The sequence below is a fragment of the Saprolegnia parasitica genome (genome assembly GCF_000151545.1).
Source record: "Saprolegnia parasitica CBS 223.65 unplaced genomic scaffold supercont2.29, whole genome shotgun sequence".
Classification (NCBI taxonomy): domain Eukaryota; phylum Oomycota; class Saprolegniomycetes; order Saprolegniales; family Saprolegniaceae; genus Saprolegnia; species Saprolegnia parasitica.
In genome coordinates this window covers 210,792-237,213 of record NW_012156423.1, presented here as the reverse complement: position 1 = coordinate 237,213, position 26,422 = coordinate 210,792, and the positions used below count along the sequence as shown (strand labels likewise).

General features: G+C 58.8%; 14 protein-coding genes across 14 annotated transcripts in view; 8 read left to right on the top strand and 6 right to left on the bottom strand.

Annotated features, from left to right (window-relative positions):
• Positions 1 to 90: 90 nt before the first annotated feature.
• SPRG_07030 (hypothetical protein) lies at positions 91 to 594 on the top strand (the record flags this gene model as incomplete). The annotated part of the gene is made up of 3 exons (XM_012346491.1): positions 91 to 201; positions 252 to 423; positions 481 to 594. The coding sequence occupies 3 exons, from the start codon at positions 91 to 93 to the stop codon at positions 483 to 485; spliced, it is 288 nt and encodes a 95-aa protein (XP_012201881.1). The 3' UTR covers positions 486 to 594.
• On the bottom strand, positions 593 to 2,068 carry SPRG_07029 (molybdenum cofactor biosynthesis protein A). Its single transcript, XM_012346490.1, has 3 exons — positions 1,879 to 2,068; positions 1,610 to 1,828; positions 593 to 1,559 (listed from the first exon to the last, which is right to left on the bottom strand). Exons 1-3 carry the CDS (start codon positions 2,050 to 2,052, stop codon positions 777 to 779), a joined length of 1,176 nt encoding a protein of 391 aa, XP_012201880.1. The 5' UTR covers positions 2,053 to 2,068; the 3' UTR covers positions 593 to 776.
• A 1,300-nt stretch (positions 2,069 to 3,368) lies between these two features.
• On the top strand, positions 3,369 to 4,510 carry SPRG_07028 (hypothetical protein). The gene is made up of 3 exons (XM_012346489.1): positions 3,369 to 3,828; positions 3,883 to 3,992; positions 4,035 to 4,510. The coding sequence occupies exons 1-3, from the start codon at positions 3,464 to 3,466 to the stop codon at positions 4,448 to 4,450; spliced, it is 891 nt and encodes a 296-aa protein (XP_012201879.1). The 5' UTR covers positions 3,369 to 3,463; the 3' UTR covers positions 4,451 to 4,510.
• A 790-nt stretch (positions 4,511 to 5,300) lies between these two features.
• On the bottom strand, positions 5,301 to 6,576 carry SPRG_07027 (hypothetical protein). Its single transcript, XM_012346488.1, has 7 exons — positions 6,465 to 6,576; positions 6,337 to 6,419; positions 6,211 to 6,285; positions 5,825 to 6,164; positions 5,745 to 5,779; positions 5,552 to 5,693; positions 5,301 to 5,499 (listed from the first exon to the last, which is right to left on the bottom strand). The coding sequence occupies exons 1-7, from the start codon at positions 6,565 to 6,567 to the stop codon at positions 5,453 to 5,455; spliced, it is 825 nt and encodes a 274-aa protein (XP_012201878.1). The 5' UTR covers positions 6,568 to 6,576; the 3' UTR covers positions 5,301 to 5,452.
• Positions 6,577 to 6,794: 218 nt separating this feature from the next.
• Positions 6,795 to 7,942, bottom strand: SPRG_07026 (hypothetical protein). The gene is made up of 7 exons (XM_012346487.1): positions 7,833 to 7,942; positions 7,702 to 7,784; positions 7,579 to 7,650; positions 7,190 to 7,529; positions 7,109 to 7,143; positions 6,917 to 7,058; positions 6,795 to 6,866 (listed from the first exon to the last, which is right to left on the bottom strand). The coding sequence occupies exons 1-7, from the start codon at positions 7,930 to 7,932 to the stop codon at positions 6,829 to 6,831; spliced, it is 810 nt and encodes a 269-aa protein (XP_012201877.1). The 5' UTR covers positions 7,933 to 7,942; the 3' UTR covers positions 6,795 to 6,828.
• Positions 7,943 to 8,741: 799 nt separating this feature from the next.
• Positions 8,742 to 9,948, top strand: SPRG_07025 (hypothetical protein). Its single transcript, XM_012346486.1, has 7 exons — positions 8,742 to 8,889; positions 8,933 to 9,015; positions 9,060 to 9,137; positions 9,186 to 9,465; positions 9,511 to 9,576; positions 9,629 to 9,805; positions 9,850 to 9,948. Exons 1-7 carry the CDS (start codon positions 8,793 to 8,795, stop codon positions 9,885 to 9,887), a joined length of 819 nt encoding a protein of 272 aa, XP_012201876.1. The 5' UTR covers positions 8,742 to 8,792; the 3' UTR covers positions 9,888 to 9,948.
• Positions 9,949 to 10,224: 276 nt separating this feature from the next.
• Positions 10,225 to 11,325, top strand: SPRG_07024 (hypothetical protein; the record flags this gene model as incomplete). The annotated part of the gene is made up of 7 exons (XM_012346485.1): positions 10,225 to 10,303; positions 10,347 to 10,429; positions 10,474 to 10,551; positions 10,597 to 10,876; positions 10,926 to 10,991; positions 11,040 to 11,216; positions 11,261 to 11,325. 7 exons carry the CDS (start codon positions 10,225 to 10,227, stop codon positions 11,323 to 11,325), a joined length of 828 nt encoding a protein of 275 aa, XP_012201875.1.
• Positions 11,326 to 11,427: 102 nt separating this feature from the next.
• On the top strand, positions 11,428 to 12,784 carry SPRG_07023 (hypothetical protein; the record flags this gene model as incomplete). Its single annotated transcript, XM_012346484.1, has 1 exon — positions 11,428 to 12,784. The coding sequence occupies one exon, from the start codon at positions 11,428 to 11,430 to the stop codon at positions 12,739 to 12,741; it is 1,314 nt and encodes a 437-aa protein (XP_012201874.1). The 3' UTR covers positions 12,742 to 12,784.
• Positions 12,785 to 12,797: 13 nt separating this feature from the next.
• On the bottom strand, positions 12,798 to 14,293 carry SPRG_07022 (hypothetical protein; the record flags this gene model as incomplete). The annotated part of the gene is made up of 8 exons (XM_012346483.1): positions 12,798 to 12,860; positions 12,907 to 13,019; positions 13,073 to 13,133; positions 13,176 to 13,255; positions 13,313 to 13,371; positions 13,420 to 13,903; positions 13,952 to 14,110; positions 14,158 to 14,293. The coding sequence occupies 8 exons, from the start codon at positions 14,291 to 14,293 to the stop codon at positions 12,798 to 12,800; spliced, it is 1,155 nt and encodes a 384-aa protein (XP_012201873.1).
• A 657-nt stretch (positions 14,294 to 14,950) lies between these two features.
• SPRG_07021 (hypothetical protein) lies at positions 14,951 to 16,002 on the top strand (the record flags this gene model as incomplete). Its single annotated transcript, XM_012346482.1, has 6 exons — positions 14,951 to 15,041; positions 15,087 to 15,169; positions 15,217 to 15,294; positions 15,353 to 15,698; positions 15,741 to 15,917; positions 15,965 to 16,002. The coding sequence occupies 6 exons, from the start codon at positions 14,951 to 14,953 to the stop codon at positions 16,000 to 16,002; spliced, it is 813 nt and encodes a 270-aa protein (XP_012201872.1).
• Positions 16,003 to 16,119: 117 nt separating this feature from the next.
• On the bottom strand, positions 16,120 to 21,173 carry SPRG_07020 (hypothetical protein; the record flags this gene model as incomplete). Its single annotated transcript, XM_012346481.1, has 7 exons — positions 19,183 to 21,173; positions 18,449 to 19,142; positions 18,023 to 18,392; positions 17,778 to 17,975; positions 16,970 to 17,731; positions 16,318 to 16,925; positions 16,120 to 16,276 (listed from the first exon to the last, which is right to left on the bottom strand). Exons 1-7 carry the CDS (start codon positions 21,146 to 21,148, stop codon positions 16,120 to 16,122), a joined length of 4,755 nt encoding a protein of 1,584 aa, XP_012201871.1. The 5' UTR covers positions 21,149 to 21,173.
• Positions 21,174 to 22,432: 1,259 nt separating this feature from the next.
• SPRG_07019 (hypothetical protein) lies at positions 22,433 to 23,502 on the top strand (the record flags this gene model as incomplete). Its single annotated transcript, XM_012346480.1, has 2 exons — positions 22,433 to 23,098; positions 23,146 to 23,502. The coding sequence occupies 2 exons, from the start codon at positions 22,433 to 22,435 to the stop codon at positions 23,500 to 23,502; spliced, it is 1,023 nt and encodes a 340-aa protein (XP_012201870.1).
• Positions 23,503 to 24,393: 891 nt separating this feature from the next.
• SPRG_07018 (malate synthase A) lies at positions 24,394 to 26,097 on the top strand. Its single transcript, XM_012346479.1, has one exon. The coding sequence runs from the start codon at positions 24,450 to 24,452 to the stop codon at positions 26,052 to 26,054; it is 1,605 nt and encodes a 534-aa protein (XP_012201869.1). The 5' UTR covers positions 24,394 to 24,449; the 3' UTR covers positions 26,055 to 26,097.
• A 243-nt stretch (positions 26,098 to 26,340) lies between these two features.
• The window catches only part of SPRG_20329 (hypothetical protein), a gene marked incomplete at both ends in the record, with an annotated part of 1,662 nt that continues 1,580 nt past the window's right edge, over positions 26,341 to 26,422 (bottom strand). Inside the window, one exon of the mRNA XM_012346552.1 lies at positions 26,341 to 26,372. Within this exon, the coding sequence (XP_012201942.1) occupies positions 26,341 to 26,372 (32 nt within the window). The remainder of the gene's footprint in view (positions 26,373 to 26,422) is intronic.

Below are 26,422 nucleotides of genomic sequence, written 5' to 3'. Positions count from 1 at the left end.
ATCCCGCAAAACACGACGCCCGAGGACCTTCGCAAGGCCTTCACGCGCCGCGAGGGCGACATCCGTGATGCCTACATCCCGAAGGATCACATGACGGGCGAGCACCGTGGCTTCGCCTTCATCGAGTTTGCCGATATTCGTGAGGCCCGCGAAGTCAAACATCAGATGGACCGCACACAGTTTATGGGTGTCGAAATCGGTGTCCTTTCGCCAAGGAGCGCCGCAAGACGCCGGAGCAGATGCGTCGGCAGGAGGCCATCGATGCCCGCGCGCGCGAGCGTCGCAGCCGCAGCCCCGATCGCCGCAACAGCAGCCGCGACCGCCGCCGTCGGTCGACGTCGCGCTCGCCGTCGCGCTCGCCATCTCGTGAAAAGGCGCGTCGCAGCCAGAGCGGCAGCCCTGCCAAGCGCAAGAACTCGTTCGGTATTATCTCTCTCTTCATCATCGCCTCCACACGGCGCTTATGGTGTCCTTGGCTAGAGTAATGCGGATGCGATCCACTCCGTACACTGCGCAGCATTGTGTTGTTGGTCGCACCACCTCTAAAACCGTGTGTAGATGCGCACGCGTCAAGGCTTCGTTAACTTGATGATCCAAGAAGAGTGTGTCTTATCATGAGTCATGTTCAAGTCCTTGCAAGAAAGATGGTCAAGCGCGAAGCACGCGCATCAGGAGCCCAAGGCAAGGGTGCACACGTCAAGCGCAATCCTCCCGCGCAAGTAGAGACACACAAGAAGCACGCTCGCGTCGACTTAAGCACCAATCTACAGTATGCGCTAGCCGCCAATGAGGATCATCGGGCGGTTCTTGGCACTGGCAATGCCATACATGTCACCGTGGCCGCCGAGCGCAAACTTTTTCCGCTTCACCGCGGCCTGCACAATGAGCCGGAGCTCGTCGTCCGAGAAGCCGGCGCGAAGGGCGTCGCGGAGGCTCACTTCCGTGTGGCCGAACAAACAAACCTTGAGGTTGCCGTCGGCCGTGAGCCGGAGCCGGTTGCAGCCGCCGCAAAAGTGCTCGCTCATGCTCGTGATAAAGCCGAACCGACCACGCGCGCCGTCGATCGCGTAGGCCTTGGCCGTGTCGTGGTCGTCGTCGGCGAGCTTGCGCGTCCGCAGCGGGAACGCTTCTTCGATGCGCGCGAGCATTTCGCGGTACGGTACAAAGGTGCTGTCGCTCCACTTATTGCTGTCGAACGGCATCCACTCGATGAAGCGGACGTCAATTGGCTTGTCGATCGTCAGCGCGACGAAGTCGGCGACTTCGGACAAGTTGAAGTCGCGCATGACAACGCAGTTGAGCTTGACGGGCACAGACGACGTCGCGGCGGCGACTTCGATCGCTGCCATCACCCGCGAAAAGCCCTTCCGGCGCGTGATGTGCTCAAACTTGCGTGCGTCCAGCGTATCGAGCGAGATGTTGAGCCGCGTGTTGAGCGCCGTGAGCGCCGACGAGTGCTTCGGTAGCGCAATGCCGTTGGTCGTGACGCCGACCGACTCGATGCCGGGAATCGCATGCAGCGCCTGCGTCAGCGGCACAATGTCCTTGCGCAGGAGCGGCTAATCCAGTCATACAGGCATGAGTTCTCCGTGCAGGACGCAAGACGTACTTCGCCGCCTGTGAGCCGAAGCTTTGTGACGCCGTGGGCCGCAAAGAGCGACGCAAGCCGGACGATCTCGTCCGTCGTGAGCATGTTATCGGCGGGCTGCAGTGGCACGCCGTCGGCTGGCATGCAGTACTGGCACCGGAGGTTGCAGCGCTCTGTGAGCGAAATACGCAGATAGGTATGCACACGCCCAAAGGTATCGACGAGGTTGTCTTCCTTCTCCTGTGCCGTACGCTATAAGACGTGCAGACGAGCAAATAGCTGCACTGTACCGCGGCTTGGAGCTGCGCGACGAGCGCCCGCATGGCCGCCACGTTGTCTTCGGTCGATGGTGCTGCTGGCTCGCCCGAAGAGCGTACAAAGTCTGCAAGCGACGGACCGGCCTTGAGCCTTGACCGTCGCGGCGTGACGGTCGAGAGCGCGCGCCGGAGCATCCGCGCTGCCATTATAGCGACAAATCAGATCGAGAAATCCGGATACGCTCGTCCGGAAGCTTCCACAGCCAAAGACCTTGCTTTTTGTATGGCGCGAGGGGTCGGGCTGAGCTTGCAATTTGGTGCAATGTCGGTGATTTTACGGTATATTTGGACCTTTAACGTAGAGTTGTACGGTCCGACGTTTCGGTCATTTTGACTATTATACGGTAATAACTGGGTGCCGTTTAGGATAAACCAGCAACGGAAACACGGCGACGGTACCGTACAAACAAACAATACTCGACGACATCAGCACTTGACAAGCTCACTTAACAGTCGTGCCATCCGACATGTCCGAGATGTATCGAGCCAACCGGCGTCTGGTCTCGCGTGACAATGCAACCCGGCCAACGATATTAGAGCGCCATCATCGCATAAGATCACCCACCATCCAGTGGTATGTATGCATGGAGCTGAGTTCTCTGCCTGTACGTGTCGCCTACGAGAGCCAACACCGATGGCGGTGCGAGAGTACAAGCTCGTCTCGATCGTCAACAACGTGCGCGAGGGGCCACTTCCGATCGCAGTTGCACTGATCCCAATCACAGCAGAGACGCTCGACCCCTCCCGACCCGGTCACCTCCGTCCGATGCTTCGTATTCAGCACCACGTCGCACATGTCATTGAGCGAGTCCAGTCCTGGGGCTCTTCTAGAAAGATGGAACGTTGACTGGTCATCGAGCTAGCGTGGCAGTCTTGTTATCGGGTGGCAGGTCAATGCGCGGCCGCAGCGATTCTTTATGGCTCTGGCCAACGCATACTGGTCGTAGTTGGCGTCCTGTATTCATCTCTCTGCCTTCATGACATGCAGGGCTGTGGGCAGTGGCCACTGCAGCTAAATTCGGGGTTTTCGTTCGCACCACTTTTGTCGTGCTGGGCCAGACCACATTGGGAATCGCACTGCTGAGAGTATATCGAGCGCGTTGGCTCGTTCATTACCGTGTAAAAGACCAGCTTTCGCCACGTCCAGTGCTACGGGAGCGACTCGGTGTGCATGGCAATTGGTGTGCTTCTCGTCAAAGGGACGGCGCCGCAAGAATAATGGGAGCAGCTGGCTCCATGTTCCAAGCTATTAAGGGTACGATTGCGTAGCTGCTTGCCTCATCATAACGACCTTTTCTTCTCGTCTCCGCGTCCGCTTCAATCTTCGTGGATCCAAGATCGCCGTCCATCTTGAAGTTTCCCTGACGTTCACGTGAGCATATCCTAGTTAGGACTTTGCCATCTGGTCCAAACATCCGAATTCCGTCCTTGCTGCGTTCGGCCCTACAAAAAGTCCGAATTTAGATTGTTGCAGCAGGGCGTTTGCGTCACTGTGTACGTAAGCACCAAAGGTCATTTTGGGCGCCGGGCACTTGTGAATTGACCGTCCAAGACACTCATGGCGACGGCGACGACGATCGCACTCGACTGGATCGAACGCTACGACAACCTCGACCTGCTCGAGCCCTACTGGGCAGCGCTCCAAGCGCGCTGCTCGGACTTTACCATTTACTTTTGGTGCACGCTGACACTCTCGACCCTGGCGCTCTTTGGCGGCTCGCTCGTCTACGCCCTCATGGACGCCACGCCCGCGCTGCGCAAGTACAAGATCCAGCCGACAAAGCCTCCGACCATCGCGCTCTACCTGCGCTGCCTCAAGCTCGCGGTCGGGAACCACCTCCTCATCCACATGGGCTTGCTCTGGGTCAACTTGCCGCTCATGCAGTGGCTCGGCATCTCGGTCTCGTCGCCGCTCCCCAAGCCGTACGCATCACGACCTCATGGATATATGTATCTCGATATTGATCAAATGCGTAGGTCGACGATCGCGCTCCAGTTTGTCGTGTGCATGCTCACGGAAGACTTTTGCTTCTATTGGTGCCATCGCTTCTTGCATTGGAAGCGCATCTACAAGCACGTGCACAAAGGTACAACTTCTTGAGATCTGAGATCTGATTTCGGAAATCTAGTGCACCACGAGTACCGCGCGCCGTTTGGACTCACGGCCGTGTACACGCATCCGCTCGAAGAGATTTTGACGACGGGCGCGACGATGGCAGGCCCGCTCCTCGTGTGCCGGCACATGCTGCCGATCTGGATCTGGACGACGTACCGCTTGCTCGAGACGATCGACTCGCACTCAGGGTTTGAGTTTCCGCTGGCGCCCGGCCATTTGATTCCGATCCTGAGCGGCACTCTGCGTCACGACTACCACCACGAAAAGTTTGACTGCAACTTTGGCTCGATGTTTTCGTTCTGGGACTGGGTCTGCGGCACGGACGCCGCGTTCCGCGAGGTCCAGCGTGCCAAGGCGGCCAAGGGCGAACCGTGCTGGCTCGACGTCTTTGACTACTTGACGCCAGGAGTAAAGACCAAGACGGTGTAGGCCACGTCCTCGTCCAAACGTGACTGTATGAATTGTGTTTTGCGTCATTCGATTCTGTCCCTGCATAAGGCTTGAATGTACAAGGATGCGACTCTCCTGCAGCTCGTCATTCACGTAGACTTTCGACGTCTTTTTCGCAACGAGCAAACGCGGCCGGGTTCACCGTTAGGGGCACGCTATGAGCACCATTCTTTGGTTTTTGGGCTTCCCGTGTCATCGGCTATACATATAGAGTGAAACACGAGACTTCAATTCAAACTTCAAAAGTGCGCAACGAACTGCCGAGCAGCGGCGCAGTGCACATTTCATCCGGATGACGATGTCCGGATACAATCTGCGCGCCATGCCGCTTGGCCAAGACATCTTTCGGCATGAAACGCGATTTCGTCGACTGGTGGACTGGTGAGACCTCGTTTGGTGGCGAATGCCTCCGCGAGATTGATGCGAAGCATGGCGTCTTGAACCCGCACCAGACAGTCATCCAAACGCTGTGCCGTACCCTCAAAGTTTTCGACGACGATCGTCCCTGCGCTCGGTTTTGGCGATTTCCACACAGCGGGATGGGTGCTTCAACCTCGGCGTCGAAGGGACAACCATGCGAGGGCTTTGCCGGCGACCCCACGCGCTACAACCAAGTGACACAACCTCTCGGAGCCGACAAACTTTGCGGCGGCCGTGATCCACGAGACAACTCGCATTGTCAATATGAGGCGGCACCACTAATACCACATTCTCGTCATCATTGCCGACGGACAAATACTACGCTAATTGCCATTTTGCGTGTTTGGTAGTGCACCAGAGGTCGCATAGCTGTCTTCGATCGCATCTTTCGACTTTGGTGCCATCGTCTTGCCCATACTCCTAAAAGTACCTAAGAGTGTCTTGCGCAAATGGAAACATGCACATCTTGTTGGTTTGCAGCGCTGCTCTCAGCCACGTAGTTATGGTCTTGGTTGTACATATAAAGATGCCAGTGCTGTCTGTTGAAAAGCGCGTCGACCCCTAGTGTTCTGGAAGAAGACCGAGCTGGCGAATGGTCTTGTATTGCGCTGCATCAATAGCATCAGACGGCAGCGTCTCCACGTTGCAGCAAGCGCGTACCTGGGATGCCCGAGAGCGCGGCGGCGGCAAAGCCGACTTGCGGATTGGACACATTGAACTCGAGCACTTTGTTGTACTCGACAAATTGAAAGTTCTCGAACCGACGCCGCGTGAGCTTGTCGGAAAACTTGTTCATCGTGTCCTACAACGGCAAGACAATATGCACAAACAAAGACATGAGAGAGCGCGTTACCCAGGGACCGTCGCCGACGCCGACCATGATGATGGCTGCATCGCAAGCGTCAGCGAACCAGAATAAAGATGGTAACGTACACAAGGCATAGTTGGAGGCGGTGACGATCGAATCGGCAGTCTCAGTCTCGCACGTCACTTGACCGTCGGCGATGATGACAAGAATGTGATACTGCTGCGTTGCCTTGACGAGGCGTACTGCCTCTTCGATGATTGGCGTAAAACTCGTGGGTCCCGCGAGTGCCACCGTAGGTGTCACGACCTTGTAGCGCTCTAGAGCGTTGGTGAATCCGCGGCACGGCGCGTCGTCGAGTTTGAAGCACGACACATCGCGCGTCGTGGCGTCGCCAAAGCCGTACAGTCGAATGAGCTGGCGCTCATCGAACGCTTCCAGCGTCTTGCCCAAGGTGCGAATCACCGCCTACGCACGACACGTGTCAGCCACAAGCCTCTGAAAGACGAGGCACCTGGTACGGGTTGGCGTCGACGCCGCTTGGGTCAATGTAGTGCAGCGACTTGCCAAAGGACCACTTGCCATTCCACTATCGATAATACTATCCATCAATCGATTGAAAGAGACAATCGAAGCGTACGTCGTTGGAGCGCGTGTAGTCGATAGCAATGAGAAGGTGCGACGTCTCGAGGCCGGCATCCTGCAGCGACGTCTGGAGCTCCTCTGATTGCAAGCGTGAGGTGCAGACATCGCAGCGTAGAAAGGTACCGTAGCTTTCGTACTTCGTCGCCGTCGACTTGCAACGGCGCGTGGACGAGTGCAGGCTCTTCTCCTCTTCGGCGCCGCAGCACGCCGAGATCAATTGCCCCATCGTCGTTCCCAGTGCAAACTGAGCGCTGATTGGTGCATCATAAACAGGCCGCATACGTTAAATAGGTTAAACCCATCACAACGAGCGTCAAGCAGGAAACCAGACGCGACGTCATCGCCAGCTCGCCACAGCGTTGACGTCAATCGCATCCCTGGATAGCACCTCCCATCGCCTCGAAGTCGACTCATATACACTTGACAATATATAGACCTCAATGGCTCTTGGGTGTGGCCCGAGAAAAGGCGATCGACCAGGACGCTATCATAGGAGCCCCAATCGCCGAATGGCCTTGTATTGCTCTACACCGAGCATCGCTATATACGACACGCTACATAGCTAGAAGCCGTACCTGGGATCTCCATGAGGGCAGCCGTGGCAAAACCAACGTCCGGGTTTCGGGCGTTGAGCTTGAGAACGCTTGCAAAATCGACAAATTGAAAGTTGTCAAAGCGACGGCGCGGAAGCTGGTCGTCGTATTCGTGCATCATGTTCTAGCAGCAGCTTTGTTTGCAACGAGCATACGAAAAGTGCGCAAACGAACCCAAGGACCATCGCCGACACCGACGACCACGATGGCTACAAAGACGCAGCCACATGAGCCATATACGCTCTGGTGACGTACAGATCGGGTAGTTGGACGCCTCGACGATTGCGTCTGTGGTTTCTTTCTCGCTCGTGACTTGACCGTCTGCAACGATGATGAGAATGTGGTACGCATGCGTCTCGCGCGTGATGCGGATGGCCTCGCGGATCACGGGGGCAAAGTTCGTCGGCCCCGAGAGCTTGACGCTTGGCGTCACTTGGTTGTAGCGCGCGAGGACCTCGGCAAAGCCTTCGATCGGTGCTATTGAGAGCGGGAAGCACTTGCTGCCCTGCGTCGTGATGTCGCCAAAGCCGTACGCTGGGATCAACCGGTCGTCGTCAAACACTTCAAGCGTGCGGCCCAAGATTTGGATCACAGTCTACCAGCACCACAGTCAGCGACACAAATGCAATGGGCGCTAGTATTGCCTGGTAGGGGTTCAACTCATGTGGGTCGAGGGCGTGGAGGCACTTGCCGTGAAAGCTGTGTTCGCCGCTCCACTAGACGAAATGGCGATATTGAGAGCTACAGTACGAAGTGAGCAATTACACCTCATTCGACTTGGTGTAGTCGATGGCGACGATCAAGTTGGACGACTCGAGCCCCGCGCGTCGAAGGGCGTCTTGGAGCTCGCCTACAAAGGCCGGCGATGCCAACCAGCCATGGCAAGCGGCGCTCGCACCGTAGGTTTCGTAGTGATCCGGAATCGAGCGAAAGGGGTGCAGCGCTCCAGGCGGCGTCGCATCGTCGCTCGTGCCGCACGTCGAGAACAAGAGACCCATGGCCCAAGCAAGAAAAGAGCAAATGTCGCGCGAAATTATGTGCGTCAAACGGCAATGACGTTAAACGGTTTTAACGTCGACTGTGATCGCGGGAATGATGATGCGGATGTTAAGCCAGCCGGACTGAGCCCAACGTAGACAGAGGTTCTCGGTGCGGAACGACGTCGAGAGGGAAAACATGACTCACTACGTCACTCGCCTGTTGAGACAACGTTCATTGCGGCGTCGACGGAGGCTTCGAGCGCACTTGCGCTTCACTACTAGTATTAATAGTAGTTCTTTTGATCGTGTCTTTGCGAAGGAGCACAATCAGCAGCAAGATCTTGGAATTCTTACACTGTATCGGGTAGTTTAGCGCAGTCAAACCAGGCGCATCAAGTCGGATATTGCTGCAATGGTTCAGGTGCAAACCTGTCATGACAAGGCCAAGCATAGCTCTCTCGACGTGGCGTTTGATGGTGTTTGATCCTTTTCGCTTTTGGAATACGATCGAAAACGAAGATGTTTTCGCCAACCGGACAGACAGACGCGCTTCAAGAACCCTAGGGATGTGTCGATTTAGGATTTGGTGCGCTATCCATCGTCTCGCTTTAGCTCGTCCACGGAGTGCCGGCAATGCCTCGCCGCACCTACGCCCATCTTGCTTCCTCGCCTCGTTGCTGTGTCGGTAGCATTGATTGTGCGTTAAACGGTTTTACCCTGTTTAGGTAATTCAACGCATTTAACACATGCCACCGGTTAAGCCGGCTCCAGAGTGCTGGTCCTCAATTTTTTAAAACGGCCCACTTCATTGATTTGCATTCAGCAAGGCCGTCTGGTTCAGTTGGCCATTTTATTTGCTTGTCGCAGTCACTCGTGCGATGGGCTCGGACAACAGCAAGCCGAAGCCGCAGACCCGCGCGCCCGTGCCGCGTTCGCCGGCGTTCCAGCGCATCCCGGACCAGTACGAGACCTACGGTACGCCTTTCTCACCCCGCGCAGCGACTCAATATCGGCGCAGAGCAACTGCAGCATGCGCTGCGGGCGTCGGGCCTCGAGTCGTCCAACTTGATCCTCGCCATCGACTACACCAAGTCCAACACGGTAGCCGTATGTACATGCCCGGCGCATGCTCACACGCGTGCTAGTGGACGGGTCAGCAGTCGTTCCAGGGCAAGTGCTTGCACCACATTGACCCAACGGGCCAGACGTGGAACCCGTACCAGGTATTACACGCAATACCAGCAGCCAGCACGTCAACCGCCTTGCTTTAGTCGGTGATTCACATCATGGGCAAGACGCTCGAAGCGTTCGACGACGACAAGCTCATTCCGGCCTTTGGCTTTGGCGACGCCACGACCGGCAGCCGTGCTTGCTTTCCGTTTGTCCCGAACGGCGAAGTGCTCACGGGCTTTACCCAAGTGCTCGAGCGCTACAACCAGATTACGCCGGCAATGGCGCTCTCGGGACCGACTAACTTTGCGCCCGTCATCAACGAAGCCATTCGCATCGTGCAGGCGCATCGGTCGTACCACATCCTTGTGATCATTGCCGGTACACAGCGTCTCTGCCTGCAGCATGGACGCTCATCCCGCGTAGATGGCCAAGTCACCAACGAGAAGGAAACCATCGACGCGATCGTTGCCGCGTCCAACTTTCCCATATGTACGTCGACGAGACCGCAAAGGACGACAACTCATGTAACATGATGACGCAGCGATCGTCATGGTTGGTGTCGGCGATGGTCCGTGGGAGATGATGCAGCGCTTCGACGACCAGCTCCCTACGCGCAAGTTTGACAACTTTCAATTTGTCGAGTACAACAAGACGCTGCGGCACAACCCGCGCAACCCCGAAGTCGGCTTTGCCACGTCGGCCCTCATGGAAATCCCAGGTACGGACTCGCTCGCCTGTGCCGCAATCAATGACATTCTATAGATCAATACAAGACCTTGCGGCGCCTCGGCATGCTCTAAGCAGCGCCCTGATAGTAGCTATCCGGCTTGTCGCTGATGTATCCCAATGCATTTGCTTTTGTATGCACTTACGCCTTGGCTTGCAGAGGGGGCGAGGGCTTCGTGCAGAGCCATTCCGTGAAGCGTGGCCCTTGTCGGACTGGGAACCTGCCACGCTTCCGCGACGGTATTGGTTGGAAAGATGACATTTGGACCAATCCAGGAGCGCAGACGTTGGAAAAGCTACCACAGACCCGTGCTATTGTATTTCCTCGATTCTCATACATTATCCAAGAAAGAGTTAAATCAGTGGATTCTATTTTCGAAGCGCAGAACCCATCACTCTGCAATCTCAACCATGGGCGCCGAGAACAGTCGCCCGACGCCACGCCCGAGCAGCACCTTCCGCGCAATCCCGGACCAGTACGAGACCTATGGTATGTCTTCGCTACGGTGGCCTCGCCGCTTAGCGTAGCTTAGAGCAGTTGCAGGCGGCGCTGCGGGCCGCCGGCTTGGAGTCGTCCAACCTCATCGTCGCCATTGACTACACCAAGTCCAACACGGTACGCCATGGCATGCTCGAGGCGCGTTCTCATGCATGCTGCAGTGGACGGGCCAGCATTCATTTCAAGGCAAGTGCTTGCACGACATTGACCCAACAGGCCAGACGTGGAACCCGTACCAGGTACTGCCTGCAAGACCGACGCAGCGAGCAATAGGCTTGTACTAGTCGGTGATCCACATCATGGGCAAGACGCTCGAGACATTTGACGACGACAAGCTCATTCCGGCCTTTGGCTTTGGTGACGCCACGACGGGCGGCCGCGCGTGCTTTCCGTTCCTGCCGAACGGCGAGATCTGCACCGGTTTTGGCCAAGTGCTCGAGCGCTACAACCAGATCACGCCCATGATGGCGCTCTCGGGACCGACGAACTTTGCGCCCGTCATCAACGAGGCCATTCGCATCGTGCAGGCGCAGCGGTCGTACCACATTTTGCTCATCGTTGCAGGTTTCCCTTGCTAGACAATATGGTTTGACACAGACGACATTGCCTGTAGATGGTCAAGTCACGAACGAGAAGGAGACCATCGATGCGATTGTCGCTGCGTCCAGCTACCCGATTTGTACGTCGACGCAGCGCAGGAAGACAGTTGTAACCTGCTGTGTATTAGCCATCATCATGGTTGGTGTCGGCGACGGCCCTTGGGGCACGATGGAGAAGTTCGACGACCAGATCCCGTCCCGGCGCTTTGACAACTTTCAATTTGTCGAGTACGCCAAGATGCTGCGGCAGAACCCGCGCAATCCGGAGGTTGGCTTTGCGACCCAAGCCCTCATGGAGGTGCCAGGTACTAGGACCGTGCACCCGTATACGCTCCATGTGTTTGGGTAGATCAATACAAGATCATCCGCAAGCTCGGTTTGCTGACCAACGAGGCGCCATCCTCGTTCATTTAAGCGTTATTAATCCAACGGTTTCGTGCATGCTACCCGGCTATAGACAGGCGGGAGCCCTAGCCGCCACAACACTCGCCACAACGGCCGCCTATATTTAGTCGCATGGCGTCGCCGGACCGGCCGATCGAGCTCGTCGAGGACCTCCTCGGCGCGCTCCTCTTCCTTCTCGCGGTGGTCTACGCCGTGGCGCTCGAGCTCACGCGGCGCCGCGTCGTGTCGCTCTCGCAGCTCGCGTTTGCGTTGGCCGCGACCATTGGCGTCGGCGTCGTCGGCGGTGCCCTCGAGCACCAGCTCTCGAACGAAATGCTCGACCTCGCGCTCTTTGGCTCGTACACGCAGACGTACGTGGCGTTTAAGGTCGCGCCGATCGCGTGCGCGGTAGGCATGACGGTCGGCGTCGCGATCTACCTCTCGCTCTGCAGCTGCGCTTGCTGCTGCGACGCGCCCGAGATGGAACACGCAAGCCATGAGAGCTGCATTCTGCGGCGCCTGCGGCAGTCGACATCGGTCTACCTCGTGTCGGCCCCGGCGCTGTACGTTGTCATTGGCATGCGCCTCAACGCGCGGATTCGGCTGAGCGCCATCAAGCCCGTGGGCGGCACGCTGCACTGGCAGGCGTTGCAGTGCCCTCTCGTGCTCTCGACTGTCCACATGGGTAGCCTGCTCCTCATCTTGCTCAAGCGTATGCTCGACCACGCCGCGCCATCGAGTGACGCTCCTGCGATGGCTGACACGGTCGTGTCGACGCCCGTGGGCAAGAAGGCGACGCCTCGACCGTCCTTGTCACCGCGCCACCGGGCGCCCGCCAAAGAGGCCAAGTCGTCGCCCGCCAAGCCTGGAGTGTCCAGTGCCAAGATGCACAACAGCGTTGTGCACGCTCTCACGGTTGCCACCACGGCGCCGTCACCGGCCAAGGTGCCAGAGCCCAGTGGCCGGGTCAGCCCCAAGATCCGCCCCAAGCTCACGCTCCCGGATGCGATTGTCGGGGTCCGGGCCAAGGCCAAGCCAGCTATCACGTCGCCGCGCAAGGACGACAGCGAGAGTCGGCCACGCGCTCGATCGGCGCTGCCGTCGCCGGCGACGTCGGTCGAGTCGGATGCAAGCTTTAGCAGGCCGCTTGGAAAGGCGCACTCGGACCACGAGCGACCTCGGATGGTCGCGCGCCGGCGGAGGTCGGGTCCGCGGGACGACGGCAACATGTCGGGCCTCATTAGCAGCGAGAGCGAGACGGACGAGGACATGCTCGTGCCGTCGAGCAGCCGCCAGTTCACGTCCGAGTTTGCAATCGACCACAACCTCGCAACGCCACTGCACGACGACCGCTGGGTGCTCTGCTACGACGAGGCGACCGGCGCAGGGTACTACTACTGCCACGAGACGGGCGAGAGTCGGTGGGAAAAGCCCAAGTGGGAGTAGTCAAGTCGCGCCATGTTGATAGAAACAAACAAGACAATGCCATCATCACGTTGTCTCTACAACGCTGCCTTGGGCGACGACCCGTAATGGTACAGGAACGCATCGAGAAAGCCCGCAATCTACCACATGAGTTCACACACTCGACGTTAAGAAGGAGCAGCGTACCGAGACCATGCCGCCGACAATGGCGCAGACACGCATGAGAAAATGCGTAAACGGCACGCGGGCCGCGTCCATTTGCACCATAAAGGGCGAAATGTCAAAGATGAAAAAGACGCCTGCGACGACAAGAGACTGTGAGATCCCTCGTTCGTTCGTTTAAAGGACGCACCTGGAAGCACCGTCATTTGGCCGTACGGGTTGAGGAACCGCGTTTGCTGCGTGTACGAAAACTAGAACCGATGAGATCTGATAGGGCGATGGCATATTCGTACCTGGTTGGACTGGACGCTGCCGTACCCGTCGTCGTAAATGGTGGGCACGATCTTCAAATAGTATTGGTAGACAGCGCCCGCTACGAGAGTTGAGATCGATTAGATCGACAAATGACATCATTGTTTTCTAGGCGCACCCTTGGTCATCCCATCGAGCGGGTTCGACTGCCCGGGAAACGGCGTGCCAAAGTAGAGCCTGGACGGAAGGTCAACCAAGGAAAGCAAGCCATCTATGGTAGCGTACTTGTGCACGACATGCGATGCGTTGTACGAGTACTGCTGGCCGGGCACAAACTGGTGCACGAGCCGGCCCTGGCGGTGGAAGGTTCGGCCGAGTGCGACGTGGAAGTTGCCTGCCACGCGGTTCACGGCCATCGTGCCATGGAGACGGCAGCCTTCACCATCCTTGGACTCGCTTTCCTCCTTCCCGGCCTCGCGCATGCACTGCTCGGTAGCCTCGGCTTCCTCGAGGGATTTCTCGCTAAACATGAACGCCTCCTTGACTTCGTCGCACGAGTTGCAGCACAGCGTGCCCGTCGGGTGCAGCGCGTCGTAGCAGCTGCCGCAGTAGTTGGGCGGCAGCGTCGCGGGCACCTCGGCGCCGTTCGGGACGTGCGAGATCGCCTTCCCAATCGGCGTCCCGTCCGGCGCCAGCCGCGTCTTGAAGACTGTGTTGTGCAAGTTGACCTGGAGCTCACCCGCCACGTCCATCGAGTTCATGTGCGCCTCTGCATCGCGATATGAGTGCTAGGATAGGAAGAGATGCATCGTCGTACCGCGGCAGTTGAGCGCCGGGTAGCTAATGTCAAACGTGATGAGGAGCTTCTCGTTCGTCGACGTGTCGACGACCATGTGCTCGTGGCGGTCCACTGTAAGGTAGTGGCTCAGCTCCGAGAGGAAGAGGATGACCATGACCACCATGGCGACGAGTGACACTGCGGCAGCTCCATCATGAGGCCTCGCCGCGTGCATGGCGTCGTACCTGTGGCGCCGGTCTCGGTCTGCACCTTGAACTCACGATGGAGCTTCGGGTAGACGTCAACCTTCTTGAGCATGCGACTCGTGCTGAAGCCATGGTCCGCGTCCTCGTCCTTGGCGACGGTGCGCTGGCGCAGCATCGTCGTCCTTCGTACACGTGGAGTTGGAATCTGCGCACCGGATAACGACCGGATACGCAACACCCCAGACGATGGCTTTCCAAACCATGTTGATTTAATAGCTTCGAATTAGTAAGCAATACAATGCAAAGTTGATAATAGCATTAGGTCAGTTGTGTGCTGACAATGGATAATTCCACGCAACCCTATCCGACGCGCCATCCCACATCACGCTAGGGTTATCTCGCGCGCTTGTTTGTGGGCTTGTCCGTGGGCTTGCGCCAAATGACCTTGGCTTGCGACGACACAGGAATAGCCGATGCTGTTGATTGTACGAGAGTGGTCCAGGACATGGACACGACGCAGACTCGAGGCCTGAGAAAGGCCATAATCTACGACCCGGTCCCGAAAAGTCAGTGCGACGTAGCGCTCTTGCGCAGTAGCTTGAGCGACCCCTGTCGACGTCTACGCTCACTATCAACACGGGAAGGAATCGCCAGCGTTCCCACCGCGCGTGTCATTTGGTTGTGGAATGTTGCGTGGAAATAGACCGTGCAACGTCCATTCCTAAATTTTTGCTCTTTGTCAAAAGTTTTGGGAGCCGACACCGCGACCAACATTCCGTCAACTAGAGCAAATCTTCCGAAGCCATTTCCGCTCTTGCCAGCCCGCCGCAACATGGGCGGCCTCTTCTCGTCCATCGCCCAAGCCGTCGTCAGCGCGCCGACAGCGAGCTTCGAGGCCATCGCCGATAAGTATGAGACCTTTGGTACGTGCAACGTTCGTCCACGCGGCTAGCTCATGCCAACTCCAGAGGAACTCCAGCTCGCGCTGCGCCAGTCAGGCCTCGAGTCGTCGAACCTCGTCATGGCCATCGATTACACCAAGTCCAACGAGGTACAATTTCTTCGTGGCATGGCAGGAGCTTGAGAGATGGTGCGTAGTGGAGTGGCCAGCGCTCGTTCCAAGGCCGCTGCCTCCACGACATTGACCCCAAGGGTTTCGAGTGCAACCCGTACCAGGTACGACCGATCGACCTCATTCCATGTACAGGCAGGATGTATCTCATGCCGGCGATAGTCTGTGATTCAGATTGTGGGGCGTACGCTCGAGCCGTTTGACGACGACAAGCTCATCCCTGCGTTTGGGTTTGGCGATGCCAAGACAGGCGGTCACTCGTGCTTCAACATGGGCCTCGGCGGCAAGCCGTGCGAAGGCTTTGCCGAGGTCCTCGCGCGCTACAACCAGATCACGCCGACGCTGCAGCTCTCGGGGCCGACCAACTTTGCGCCCGTGATCCACGAGACGATCCGCATCGTGCGCGAGACGCGGCAGTACCACATCCTCGTCATCGTCGCCGACGGCCAAGTGAGCAACGTCAAGGAGACGTCGGACGCGATCGTCGCGGCGTCCAACTTTGCCATCTGTACGTTCCTACAACATCTTTAAACCTCATGATGGTGCGTAGCCATCATCATGGTCGGCGTCGGCGACGGCCCTTGGGACATGATGAACGACTTTGACGACAACCTTCCGTCCCGGCGCTTTGATAACTTTCAGTTTGTCGAGTACGCCAAAGTCCTCCAGTTCAACAAGCGCAACCCCGAAGTGGGCTTTGCGACCGCCGCCATGATGGAGATCCCAGGTACATCTTCTTCACACCTTGAATGCGTGCTCATTGTCTGGTGCTAGAGCAATACAAGGCGATCCGCAAGCTCCAGCTTCTCTAACATGGCCTTTTCCACAAACTACACTAAAACCTATTTCCTTCTTTCCAGATCTGGACTTGAAAGCGACCAGAAATCCATTTCAAAACCTACCAGATTGATTGTTGTGGCATATGCTCATCATCCACTCTGAAAAAAGGCGGTGGCCGCCTGGTTGGTGCCCAAGAGACTGTGGTTGTTGCCGCCAATCGGCGCTTTGCACTCGGGGCAGGTGGCCACTTCCATCGCGCCGCCACACTCGGTGATCACGTACGGGTGGCCGTTCGGGCACGAGTACCTACATCGATCTAAGTCGGTAGCTCCAGAGTGATAAGGTACCAGTGGCCACCAAAGCCCGAATTGTATCCGTTCGGATCGCGTGCAAACACCTGGAAGATCTCCTTCTTCTCGGCTTGCGTGAGCGCGCCCATGCCCGAAGCTCGCGAGTACCACTGCTCCGCCTCGGCCTTTTGCGCCGGACTCGCCATCGCCGAGGCCGCAATCTCATCGACGCTGACGCGCATCTCGCGCAAGAGCGACTCGCGGTCCTTGCTCGCATACGGCTCGAGACCGCTCTGCATCGCGACCAAGCGCAGCTTGAGTCCGACTAGGCGGCAGTCGACAAGCGACCGGATCGACTCGACTGCGACGCAGAGGGCCGTGGCCTTGGCTTCGAGCTTGAGCGCCGTGTTGATGAGATGCTTCATCTTGTTGGTCTTGTCTTTCGCCTTGCCCTCGGCGTTGGGGAGGCCGTGGAGCACGACCAGGGCCACTTGGAGCGCCTCGAGCTGCAAAAGGGTCAGCGCTTTCGACTGCATCGTGTTGCGGTAGCGGTGCATGTTGAGATCCGGCGTGTCGTTGCGCTGGAGAAAGTGCAGCTCCTTGATCGCCATCTTGTGGCTCGGCGCCAGGCGTCCGCAGCGCGTCACCAGCGATTGGAACCAGCCCTAGCGTGCGCATGAGATATTGCGTGCCTGCTACGGCCAAGTACCATGGCCGCCGTCGCATCCAACAGCGTCTGTGACGCCGCGCGCTTGGCTGTCGACGCTGCGACGTCCGCGATTGCTTCGTTGAGGTACTTGATCTCGGCTTCGTACAAACTCTGAAAGTTAAGCACGCGGGCGTAGCGGTGCACGCCTCGAAGCGGCTGTCGACAGAGCGGACACGACTTGCGCTGGGACGTCATAGCTTGCAGCGTGAGTGGTTTGATGCTGGTGTATTTGCCAGACGCAGCGTCGAGCGCAAAGACACTGCCCAGATCCAGGTACCCGTCCATGCTCTCGGTCGTAAAGCTGTGGCCGCACGGCCACGTAACGAGCGGCGACTCGTCCGGGTCGTGCTCTTCGAGTGTCGTCTGCATGATCAAATCGACAACTTCGAGGCGGTCGTTGGGCGGCGCGCAGTGGCGACAGCTCTTGGGCGTCGGACAGGCTTCGCCACAAAGGCCTGGGCATTGGTGGCCACAGCTCAGATCCTTCGTGCAGCGCTCGTCGCACGGCAGGCGGAGGCACGGGCTCCCGCATGGCAGCGGACAAGAGGCCAGTGTGTGCTGACACGACCACATGCACGGCTCCGAGCACGATGTGCACGGCGCCTTGCACGGCAGCGGACACTTGGAGTGCTCGCACATGGCCGTGCACGGCAGTTCGCACGGCGGACACGCGTCGGCCGCATGGCAAAACGCCTTGCAGGCATGGCCGCAGACAAGCCCGCGGTCGCACGGGTACTCGCAGCTTCCTGCGTGCATGGGTTTCTACAGCAATAAGAGTCAATCGCAACGCGTCGAGCAGGATCAATACCTCGACAACGATGCACGTGGCGCAGCGCTGCGTGCACGCGTGGTCGCAGTCCCGCATGCCACCGCACGGCGCCGAGCACCCTTTCGCAATCTTGGCGAGGGCCTTCGCGTCCTTGTCGCGCGTCGCTTTGGCCAGCGCCTCGGCGATCGCGCAAGAGACGACGACTTCGTGCTTGCACACGGGCATCGTGACGCGCACCTAAACAAGAGAGCGTCATCGTGCTGGGCTTTGGATTGTAATCCGACCTGCGTCGGGCATTTGATCGTGCGCAGAGGATCATGGACGAGTGCGCAGGCCACGTTGAACACGTCGTGGCCGCAGTCAAGGCGGTGAATTGGGATCGTCTCACCGCACCGACACGCCTCGTGGCAGCGTTGCTTGCAGAGATGCCCACAGGCGGCGACCGCGCGCGTGCACGCTTCCAAGCAGACGCTGGTCACGTGCGCCGGGTCGTCAGGGTGGCAGAGCTTGGCGCAGGCGTGGCCGCACGGCAGGCGCGCATCGCAGCGGATCGTGCAGCCACCATCAGGCGAGAGGCGTTGCATGTCCTGGACGCTTGTGATGCGGTTGACGGTGCCGTGGATCTCGCAGCGCAGCTCGACATAGTTGCCCAGCCTAGAGTCACGGGAGATAAGAGACGATATACGCAATGTAATATAATGATGCCGCACAACTGCTTGTGCTCGAGGATGTCGAGCACAGTGTGAAACATGCGTGCGTGGCGGCACTTTTGGAGCGTCGACGCCGACCCGAGGAGCAGCATCCCGTGCTTGGCGCGCGAAAGCATCACGTTGACGCGGTTCGAGACCTTGAGGAAGCCGGTCGAGCCGGCCTCGTTGTTGCGCACGGTCGACACCAACACAAAGTCAGCTTCGTTGCCTTGAAAGTTGTCGACGGTCGAGAGCCGCACACACTGCTTGAGGCTCTTGACGACGACCGAGGCGGGCTCGAGAGGAGCATTAATGGCGACCGCGTCGTCCCCGTTGGCAAGCTCGAGTTCCCGCAGCGCCTCTTCGTCCTTCTCTTCCAGTGCGAGGCGCAGGTGCTTGGCCTCGAGGCGGCGCCGCAGCAGCTGAAGCTGCCCCAGGTACGGCGTGAGGATCACAACGTCGTTCGCACCGTTGATGAGCGCATGCGTCGCCAGCTCGACCACAAGATCCGCTTCCCCAGGATTCTGGTGCGAGAGCTCGTTGCCGGCTTCGAGATACGCATGGTCAAAGAACCACAGCGGGTGTCTGAACCCAAGCACACGGGGGTACGTCGAGACGTTGGGACCGTCTTCGAGCTGCGGGTACAGTGGGATGCGAATAAGGTCGCAAATGTCTGGCGCCATGCGGCGTTGCGTATGGAGTGTGACCAAGCCACCTACCCATGCCGTCAGAAAATGCAAAGCAAAATCGCGTACCGTGCGCCGTCTCGACGAGTCGCTCAAACATCGAAATGTCGAGGTCGTAGCCGCGCTGCGACTGGTAGCTGAGCGGATATTCGTTCACGAGCGGGCGCAGTTGCTGGTGATCGCCAATCTGGATAACGTGCTCGGTCGCTGACGACAAGCAGCTGAGAAGATGTGCTTCGAGGACCTCGCCGGCCTCTTCGATGAGCACTACCTTGGGCGCGAGGCTGCGCACGAGCTCTTGGTGCATCGCGCAGCCCGTCGTCGTCATGCCCACAATCTTGGCCTTGAGCAGCAACCGCTTGTCGCTGCTCGTCTGGAGCTCCTTGAGCTTCGCGACGCAGTCTTCGTACTGAACAAAGACGCTGTTGTTGCGCGTGCTGAGCTCGGTTGCGTAGTCGTTCTTCCATGTCTCGAGCACGAGGCGGCGTTGCGGGGCCGGCCAGTGCCACAACGACGCACGGTGCAGCCCGTCGGGGCTCGGCGCACCACGTTCCCAGTCCTTGAACCGCTTGCTTTCCTTCTTCTTGGCGTTTTGCTCTTTATAGTCGTCGCCGCCCTTCTTCTTGGGCTTGTCGTCCCACGTCTCGCCGTCTTCGTCATCGTCGTCCGACCACGGACGCTTCGTCAGCTTGCAAATGTCGTCGTATGCGTCTTCGTGCTCGTACTTCCACCACTGGAAGAAGGTGTCGTCCGACGCGTCCGCGAGGACGTCGTCAAGCGACACTTCGAGTCTCTTGCACTCGTCCTTGACCGCAAACCGGCGATGCGCTTCGTTGCGCGAGAGCGGCGTGCCTTGGCGCATCGCGTACAAGCTCGCTGGCGTGAGCACCTCCGACTTGCTCCGGCCGCCGACGCGCACCATGTCCTTGATGTTGACAATCTTTTTGGTCACGAGCTCTTCCAGAAACTGGTCGAGCGCGTGGTTGGTGTAGCAGACGCACAGAATCGGCCCCATGTTCAGATGGGGCTGGCGCACGAGCGCCTCGACGATGCGAACACCAACGTAGCTCTTGCCCGTGCCGGGCGGACCTTGGATGAGGCACACTTGCTGCGTCATGGCCGCGCTAAACGCCACAATCTGCGACGCGTCCAGAATGAGCGCGTGCGCGTGGTCTTCGAGGAGCTCGACGAGCTGCGACCGGCTCTCGATGCGCACGTTGCGCAAGTCAATCGTCGACCGGTACCGAGGCGATAGCAAAAACGTCAAGTCAAACGACCGCGCCTCGCGCAGGTACGGCGGCATCGTCGACCACAAGCGCTGGCCGGCGGGCCCGCCATAGAGGCACGCTTGGAGCTCGGCCGGCAGCGAGAGCATCTCGGGCGACTGCAGCGACTGGAGCACGGGCGCGTACGACGTGAAAAAAAGGCCGCGCACTTCCAACAGCACGTGGTTGCCGCCGCGCGCGAGTGCGTGCACGAGCAATCGGATCTCGCACGGATTTAAGAGCTTGATGCCAATGCGGAACGTCTCTTGGGACGACACGAGGTCGGCTTCGTCGCGGTCGGCGACAGTGCCAAAGATGAGCGTGTCGCAGGCCATGTCGGCGACCGTATCCAGCTCGGTGCGCGGACGTGGTGGGCGGTTGTAGTCGACCGCAAGCGCAATGCACACAAGGGACCCGACCGTGTAGCGCGAGTCGGCAGCCCAAAAGGCCTTGAGCGCCGCCTTGGACGCGTTCGCCACGGGCTGCGGCGCGCGGATCTCAAACACGATGCCATGGCGCTGCGAGCCGCGCACCTTGTGCATCTCGACGCCTTCGGCCACGTTGAGCCGCGGGAGGTTGAGGTGGCGCGGCGGCTTCTTTCGCTCGCGCGCCGGCGTCGCCGGGTTGAGGTACCACTGCAACCCGACCTTCATTTGCGCGAGCGCATCTTCGCGCAGGAGGCGAAAGTGAAAGTCCACGTGGTCGGCCATCGTACTCTGCGCGTCGGCCTTGGGGTGGCGCGGCAGCGCGGGCGGCTCGAGGCTGCGCATCTCGCCGTTGGTCGGCAAGATGCGGATGTCATGAAAATCAACATGGGCATTGTCGTGCGTGGGCTGGGCCTCGACGACGATGGGGCCTCGGGGCACCGGACGCGCCGTTGGCAGCATCGCAAAGCGTGCCCCTATACACATGCATGAGATTTGAAGCTGTTCGGATACGAGGTGTGTACGCTCGGGCACGACGGGGGCGACGCGGGACGGGACCATTTCACGGCAAATCGAGATGGCTTCGTCGAGGTGGCGCAGCGCCTGCAGCCCGCGCTCGTCCAAGGTCGCACACCACGCCATGTGCTCGGCCACAAAGTCGTAATAGTCTTCGTCTTGGGGCGCTCTTGGCACCTTCTTGACGATCGTGAGGAGGAGCGAAGCAAAGGCGTTGAGCGTCTCGTAGTAGAACGTCAAGTGGGCAAAGCGGGCTTCGCCTTGCATCAAGCACTGATGCACGCGCGAGAGGAAGAGCGGCGTGTTGAAGAGGAGGCGGTACAAGCGCTTCGTGTCGGTCGTGTGGGGCGAGTGCACAAAGCCGCGCGACGTGAAAAATGCAAGAGCGGGACTGCGAGCGACTCGAACGACCCGTCAAGCACCGAGTACGGGTAGTTCATGATGGCCTCGAGCTTCTCGACGACGATGTCTTCCTTGTCCGTGAGGAGGATGAACTCGTCGACGATTCCAGCGTCGGCCAAGCCATCGACAAAGGCCTGCATGTTCTCGCGACGGTACCGTCCAGCATGGAAGGGATCCTTGCGCCGGAGCGCATAGGGCAGATCGATGGACGTGTCCCGCGCAGGTCGCGCGGTCGCCGGCCCTTGCCCGCGCGTCTGTAAGGCTCCCTTGAAGGCTGCCTTCGGGCCTCCTTTCTTGCTTCCTCCGCCCATGGCTGCAACTTGAAAATGAGCTGGAAATGGGACTGGGCATCCGGTCGTTGGACGTTGCTTGGACCAGAATCTGGCGGCGAGAGTATCAAGCGCAGAGATTCCAGCAGCTTGGATCGTCAATGGTGTTTTGATTCGTCCATTTTTAATATATTCAGCCAATCAGACGTGGGGTGTCCTCATCCTAGAAAGCCTCCTGCACGAGACGCCGGAGCTGTGCCGCCGACACCACCCACGACAGAGCGAATGCGACCTGCTGCCCTTGGAGGAAGATTCAGCCTCCGATATGAACCAGCAGCGACAAGGGTCTAGGTTGAAGTGAACTAGAAGGGTTAGGCACTTAGAAAGGTGTTAATACTGGCATGTGCCACAAATAACCAAAAGTAGCCACATTGGCATTGCGATGCGCAACATCGTGTACGACACGCTTCTCTTGGGCACGCAGGACTGTGGCAGCTCGCTCGTCGTGCTGCAGGGCCAGTTTGATGTGCTGCGAGCGATCTTCAAGCACCATGCGCTGGCCTGGGTGACCCATATCGATGTCGCGAGCCCCGGCTACCTGCGCCTGGGCGTGACCGCCGAGGACCGGGAGGACGATGACTTGACCCGGCCGTTGCCCTCGGAACCGCTTGACGTCCGCGGGCACTTTCCGCTGCCCATGACGGAAACGATTGATGGCGTGCTGCAGCTGCGACAGCTTCACGTCAACATGATGCCGATCTACATGGACACGTACAGCGCCCTCCCGCCGGACCTGGAGCGCTACCAGCAGCTTATCCTTGCGTGCGTCCGACGGCTCCCGTTTGATGAGCGTGGGAATGTCGGGTATCTGACTGTATACGAGGGCTACGTCGATGCAGGGACAAGTCAGCGCCGCGGTGGCCTTTACATTGAAGCACCCAACGCCAAGCACCAGGACCTTGTCGACGCGTGTGCTGGCGGCGGGACCGTCGAGTGCACGGTCGAAGAAAAGTACTGGGGCGATGGCTACTGGGGCGATGGCTCAATTGTCAAGAAAAAGGTTGCAGGTGGCATCTTCATCGCGTCTAGCGTCGCCGACTCGTGCGAGGTATATCGACGCTTGGATCGCCTGCTGAATAAAAGTGCTCTCTATAGGTCTGGAACTGCACCATTGAAGACAAGGACGAGGTGGCGGGGCCCTTTGGCGGCATCGAGTGCCTTCGTGGTGTCCTCCGCGACTGCGACAGCATTAAGCTGGATGTGTACGAGCTGCTGTGGCTGACGGACCGCACGCCCCATGAATCGCTGCTGCTGCCGACGGGCACCTATCGCCAGTTCTTCCGCCTCGTCACGAGCAACGTTTCGCTGTGGTTTGCCGACCACTCGACTGCAAACTCTCTCGGGTGCGTCCCCACGGCGCGCATCGTACACGGCAACAAGTTTGCCACGACCCCCATCGCTCAAGGCCATCTAATGCTAACAGCGATGGCTTTGTCAAGCTACGGCATGTAGGAAGCTCACAGTGACATGCAAGCGAGACGGCGAAATGAATACTATGAGAATGCATGCTGCGTCGCTTCAGTTATGAAGTCGCCGTCCATGCAGCTTGCAGTAGCAGTATCTTTGCACCGTCCGCATCCACTGGTGACAGGCTGGTCCACCCATGGCATCCAGTGCTTGCGTGCAGCGACGGCGGTACGTACGTTCATGCTCATTAGGTGGCGGCCATTAGCCTAATACCCTCGCGAACACACGCGACTCGAAACGCGCTTGTTGGGCGACAAGGCGCGGTCGCACATCCCCGCGGTCCACGCGCTTCCTGGGGCGTCCTTGGCTTGTGCTCAAGTGATTACTGAACATACACTATTGATGATGATGACTTGACATAGAAGTGAAATAGTGTATGTTATCACTTATCGTCAAACATTAACCATTGCTACCGCTCTCCGCTCGTCAAATATTGAGCTTGTCGTGCCCAGGTGAGCATGTACAGTCGTCACAAAATCATTTCGCGTCTAGTCATGCTCTCTGCCGTAATAGTGATACCAGCAGGCGACTGGATGCAAAGAGGCATTGGACTTGACGTTTACTTTCTTACACTATTTCTGATTTATCTCCCGAAATCCTCTGGTGTTGGCCAGTAGGTGTTGGTTCTGCCCTCGGTCACGCTTCAAGTTGGCGTCGCATGCGCTCGCAAACCAAGGCGATGCGAGCACCAAGTCACCGCAGGAACGACGGGGAACCTTCGTCCTTGTTCTGCTCAACGTGTCGCCAGGTCGTCGTTGAAGTTGAAACAATTGCGTGACGTCGGCGACGTCGTTTCGGTCGTAGGCCGCTGATTCGCTGCACTTGTCCAATCAAAAAGGGCGGATTCAATCTTTCGTGTCGTGTAAACAGCACGTTGGCAGGATGATCGCGAAGATCCCATTGCCCAACTTGCCACTTTGCCCTCAGATCTCATGGCTGCCCCGTCGAACGTCCGCGTGCTTGGCCACGTCACGAAGGAGTTCCAGGACATCCTCACGCCCGACGCCCTCCGCTTCCTCGCCTTCCTCCACGAGAACTTTGAGACGCGCCGCCAGTCGCTCCTCCATGCGCGTTGCCAGCGCCAGCGCGACCTCGACGCCGGCGTCTTCCCGAGCTTCCTGCCTGAGACCAAGTACGTGCGTGAGAGCGACTGGAAGGTCGCGTCGATCCCCAAGGACCTCGAGGACCGCCGCGTCGAGATTACGGGCCCCGTCGACCGCAAGATGGTCATCAACGGCCTCAACTCGGGCGCCAAGTGCTACATGGCCGACTTTGAAGACTCGACGTCGCCGGTGTGGCACACGCTCGTGTCGGGCCAGATCAACCTCAAGGACGCGGTGCGCCGCACCATCTCGTACACGCAGGGCAACACTGGCAAGAAGTATGCGCTCAACGCGACGACGGCGACGCTGCTCGTGCGCCCGCGCGGCTGGCACCTCGACGAAGCCCACGTGACGGTCAACAACCAGATCCTCTCGGGCTCGCTCTTTGACTTTGGCTTGTACTTCTTCCACAACGCGCGCGAGCTCGCGCTCCGAGGCTCGGGCGCCTACTTTTACCTCCCGAAGCTCGAGTCGCACCTCGAGGCGCGCCTCTGGAACGACGTGTTTGTGGCTGCCCAGAGCTACCTCGGGATTCCCAACGGCACGATCCGCGCGACCGTCCTCATCGAGACGATCCTCGCCGTCTTTGAGATGGACGAGATCCTCTTTGAGCTCAAGGACCACTCGAGCGGTCTCAACTGCGGTCGCTGGGACTACATTTTCTCGTTTATCAAGAAATTCCGCAACCACGCGTCGTTTGTGCTGCCGGACCGCTCGGAGATTGGCATGACGACGCCCTTCATGGCCTCGTACGTCAAGCTGCTCATCCACACGTGCCACCGCCGCGGCGCGCACGCGATGGGCGGCATGGCGGCGCAGATTCCGGTCAAGAACGACCCGGCGCTCAACGACAAGTTTATGGCGGCGGTCCGCGAAGACAAGCTGCGCGAAGCCAACGCTGGCCACGACGGCACGTGGGTCGCGCACCCGGGCCTCGTCAAGATCGCGCTCGACGTGTTCAACCAGGTCATGCCGACGCCGCACCAAATCGCCAAGGTCGCCGAGGCCGGCAAGCACGTGACGGCCGCGGACCTCATCGCGGTCCCGACGGGCGGCATCTCGTACACGGGCCTCGAGGAGAACATTGATGTGTCGCTCGAGTACACGGAGGCGTGGCTCCGCGGCAACGGCTGCATCCCGCTCCACAACAAGATGGAAGACGCGGCGACGGCCGAGATTTCGCGCGTCCAGGTGTGGCAGTGGCTCCGCCACGGCAAGTCGACCACAGACGGCAAGCGCATCACGAAGGAGCTCGTGCTGAGCATCCTCGCGGCGTGCACGCAGAAGCGCGTGACGCAGGCCAAGGCCGGCAACAAGTACCAGCTCGCGCACGACGTGCTCGTCGATGTCTTGACGAGCGACAAGTTCGAAGCGTTCTTGACGCTGCCGTGCTACCCGCACATTGTCACGCTCGCACCCAACGCCAAGTTGTAAGCTCGATGTACTAATTTCAAACCTATGCATTTGTCCGTCTCCTCGGCTATCTACTATCTCGACAAGCCTCCTCGGCTCTCTGCTCTCATGAGCGATTGCATGCCGCGCCTTGAGAACTGGTCTCTTCGTCGCGAATGAGCTTTTCGGGAGCTCCTCATGTGTACCTTCTACCAATGTGCCAGCGTCATCGAGAGGCCGTATCCGCCTTGCTCCAAACGCCAGACAAGAGGAGGCCGTACTCCGAAACACCGGCGTGTGTACTTCAAGGCAAATAGGGAACGAAGGCTCACTGACTGCTGGAGCCCTGGCCACAGGCTCCTGGACAGTCCCATTTTAACGGTTTCTCGATAGGACTATCGTACTGATAG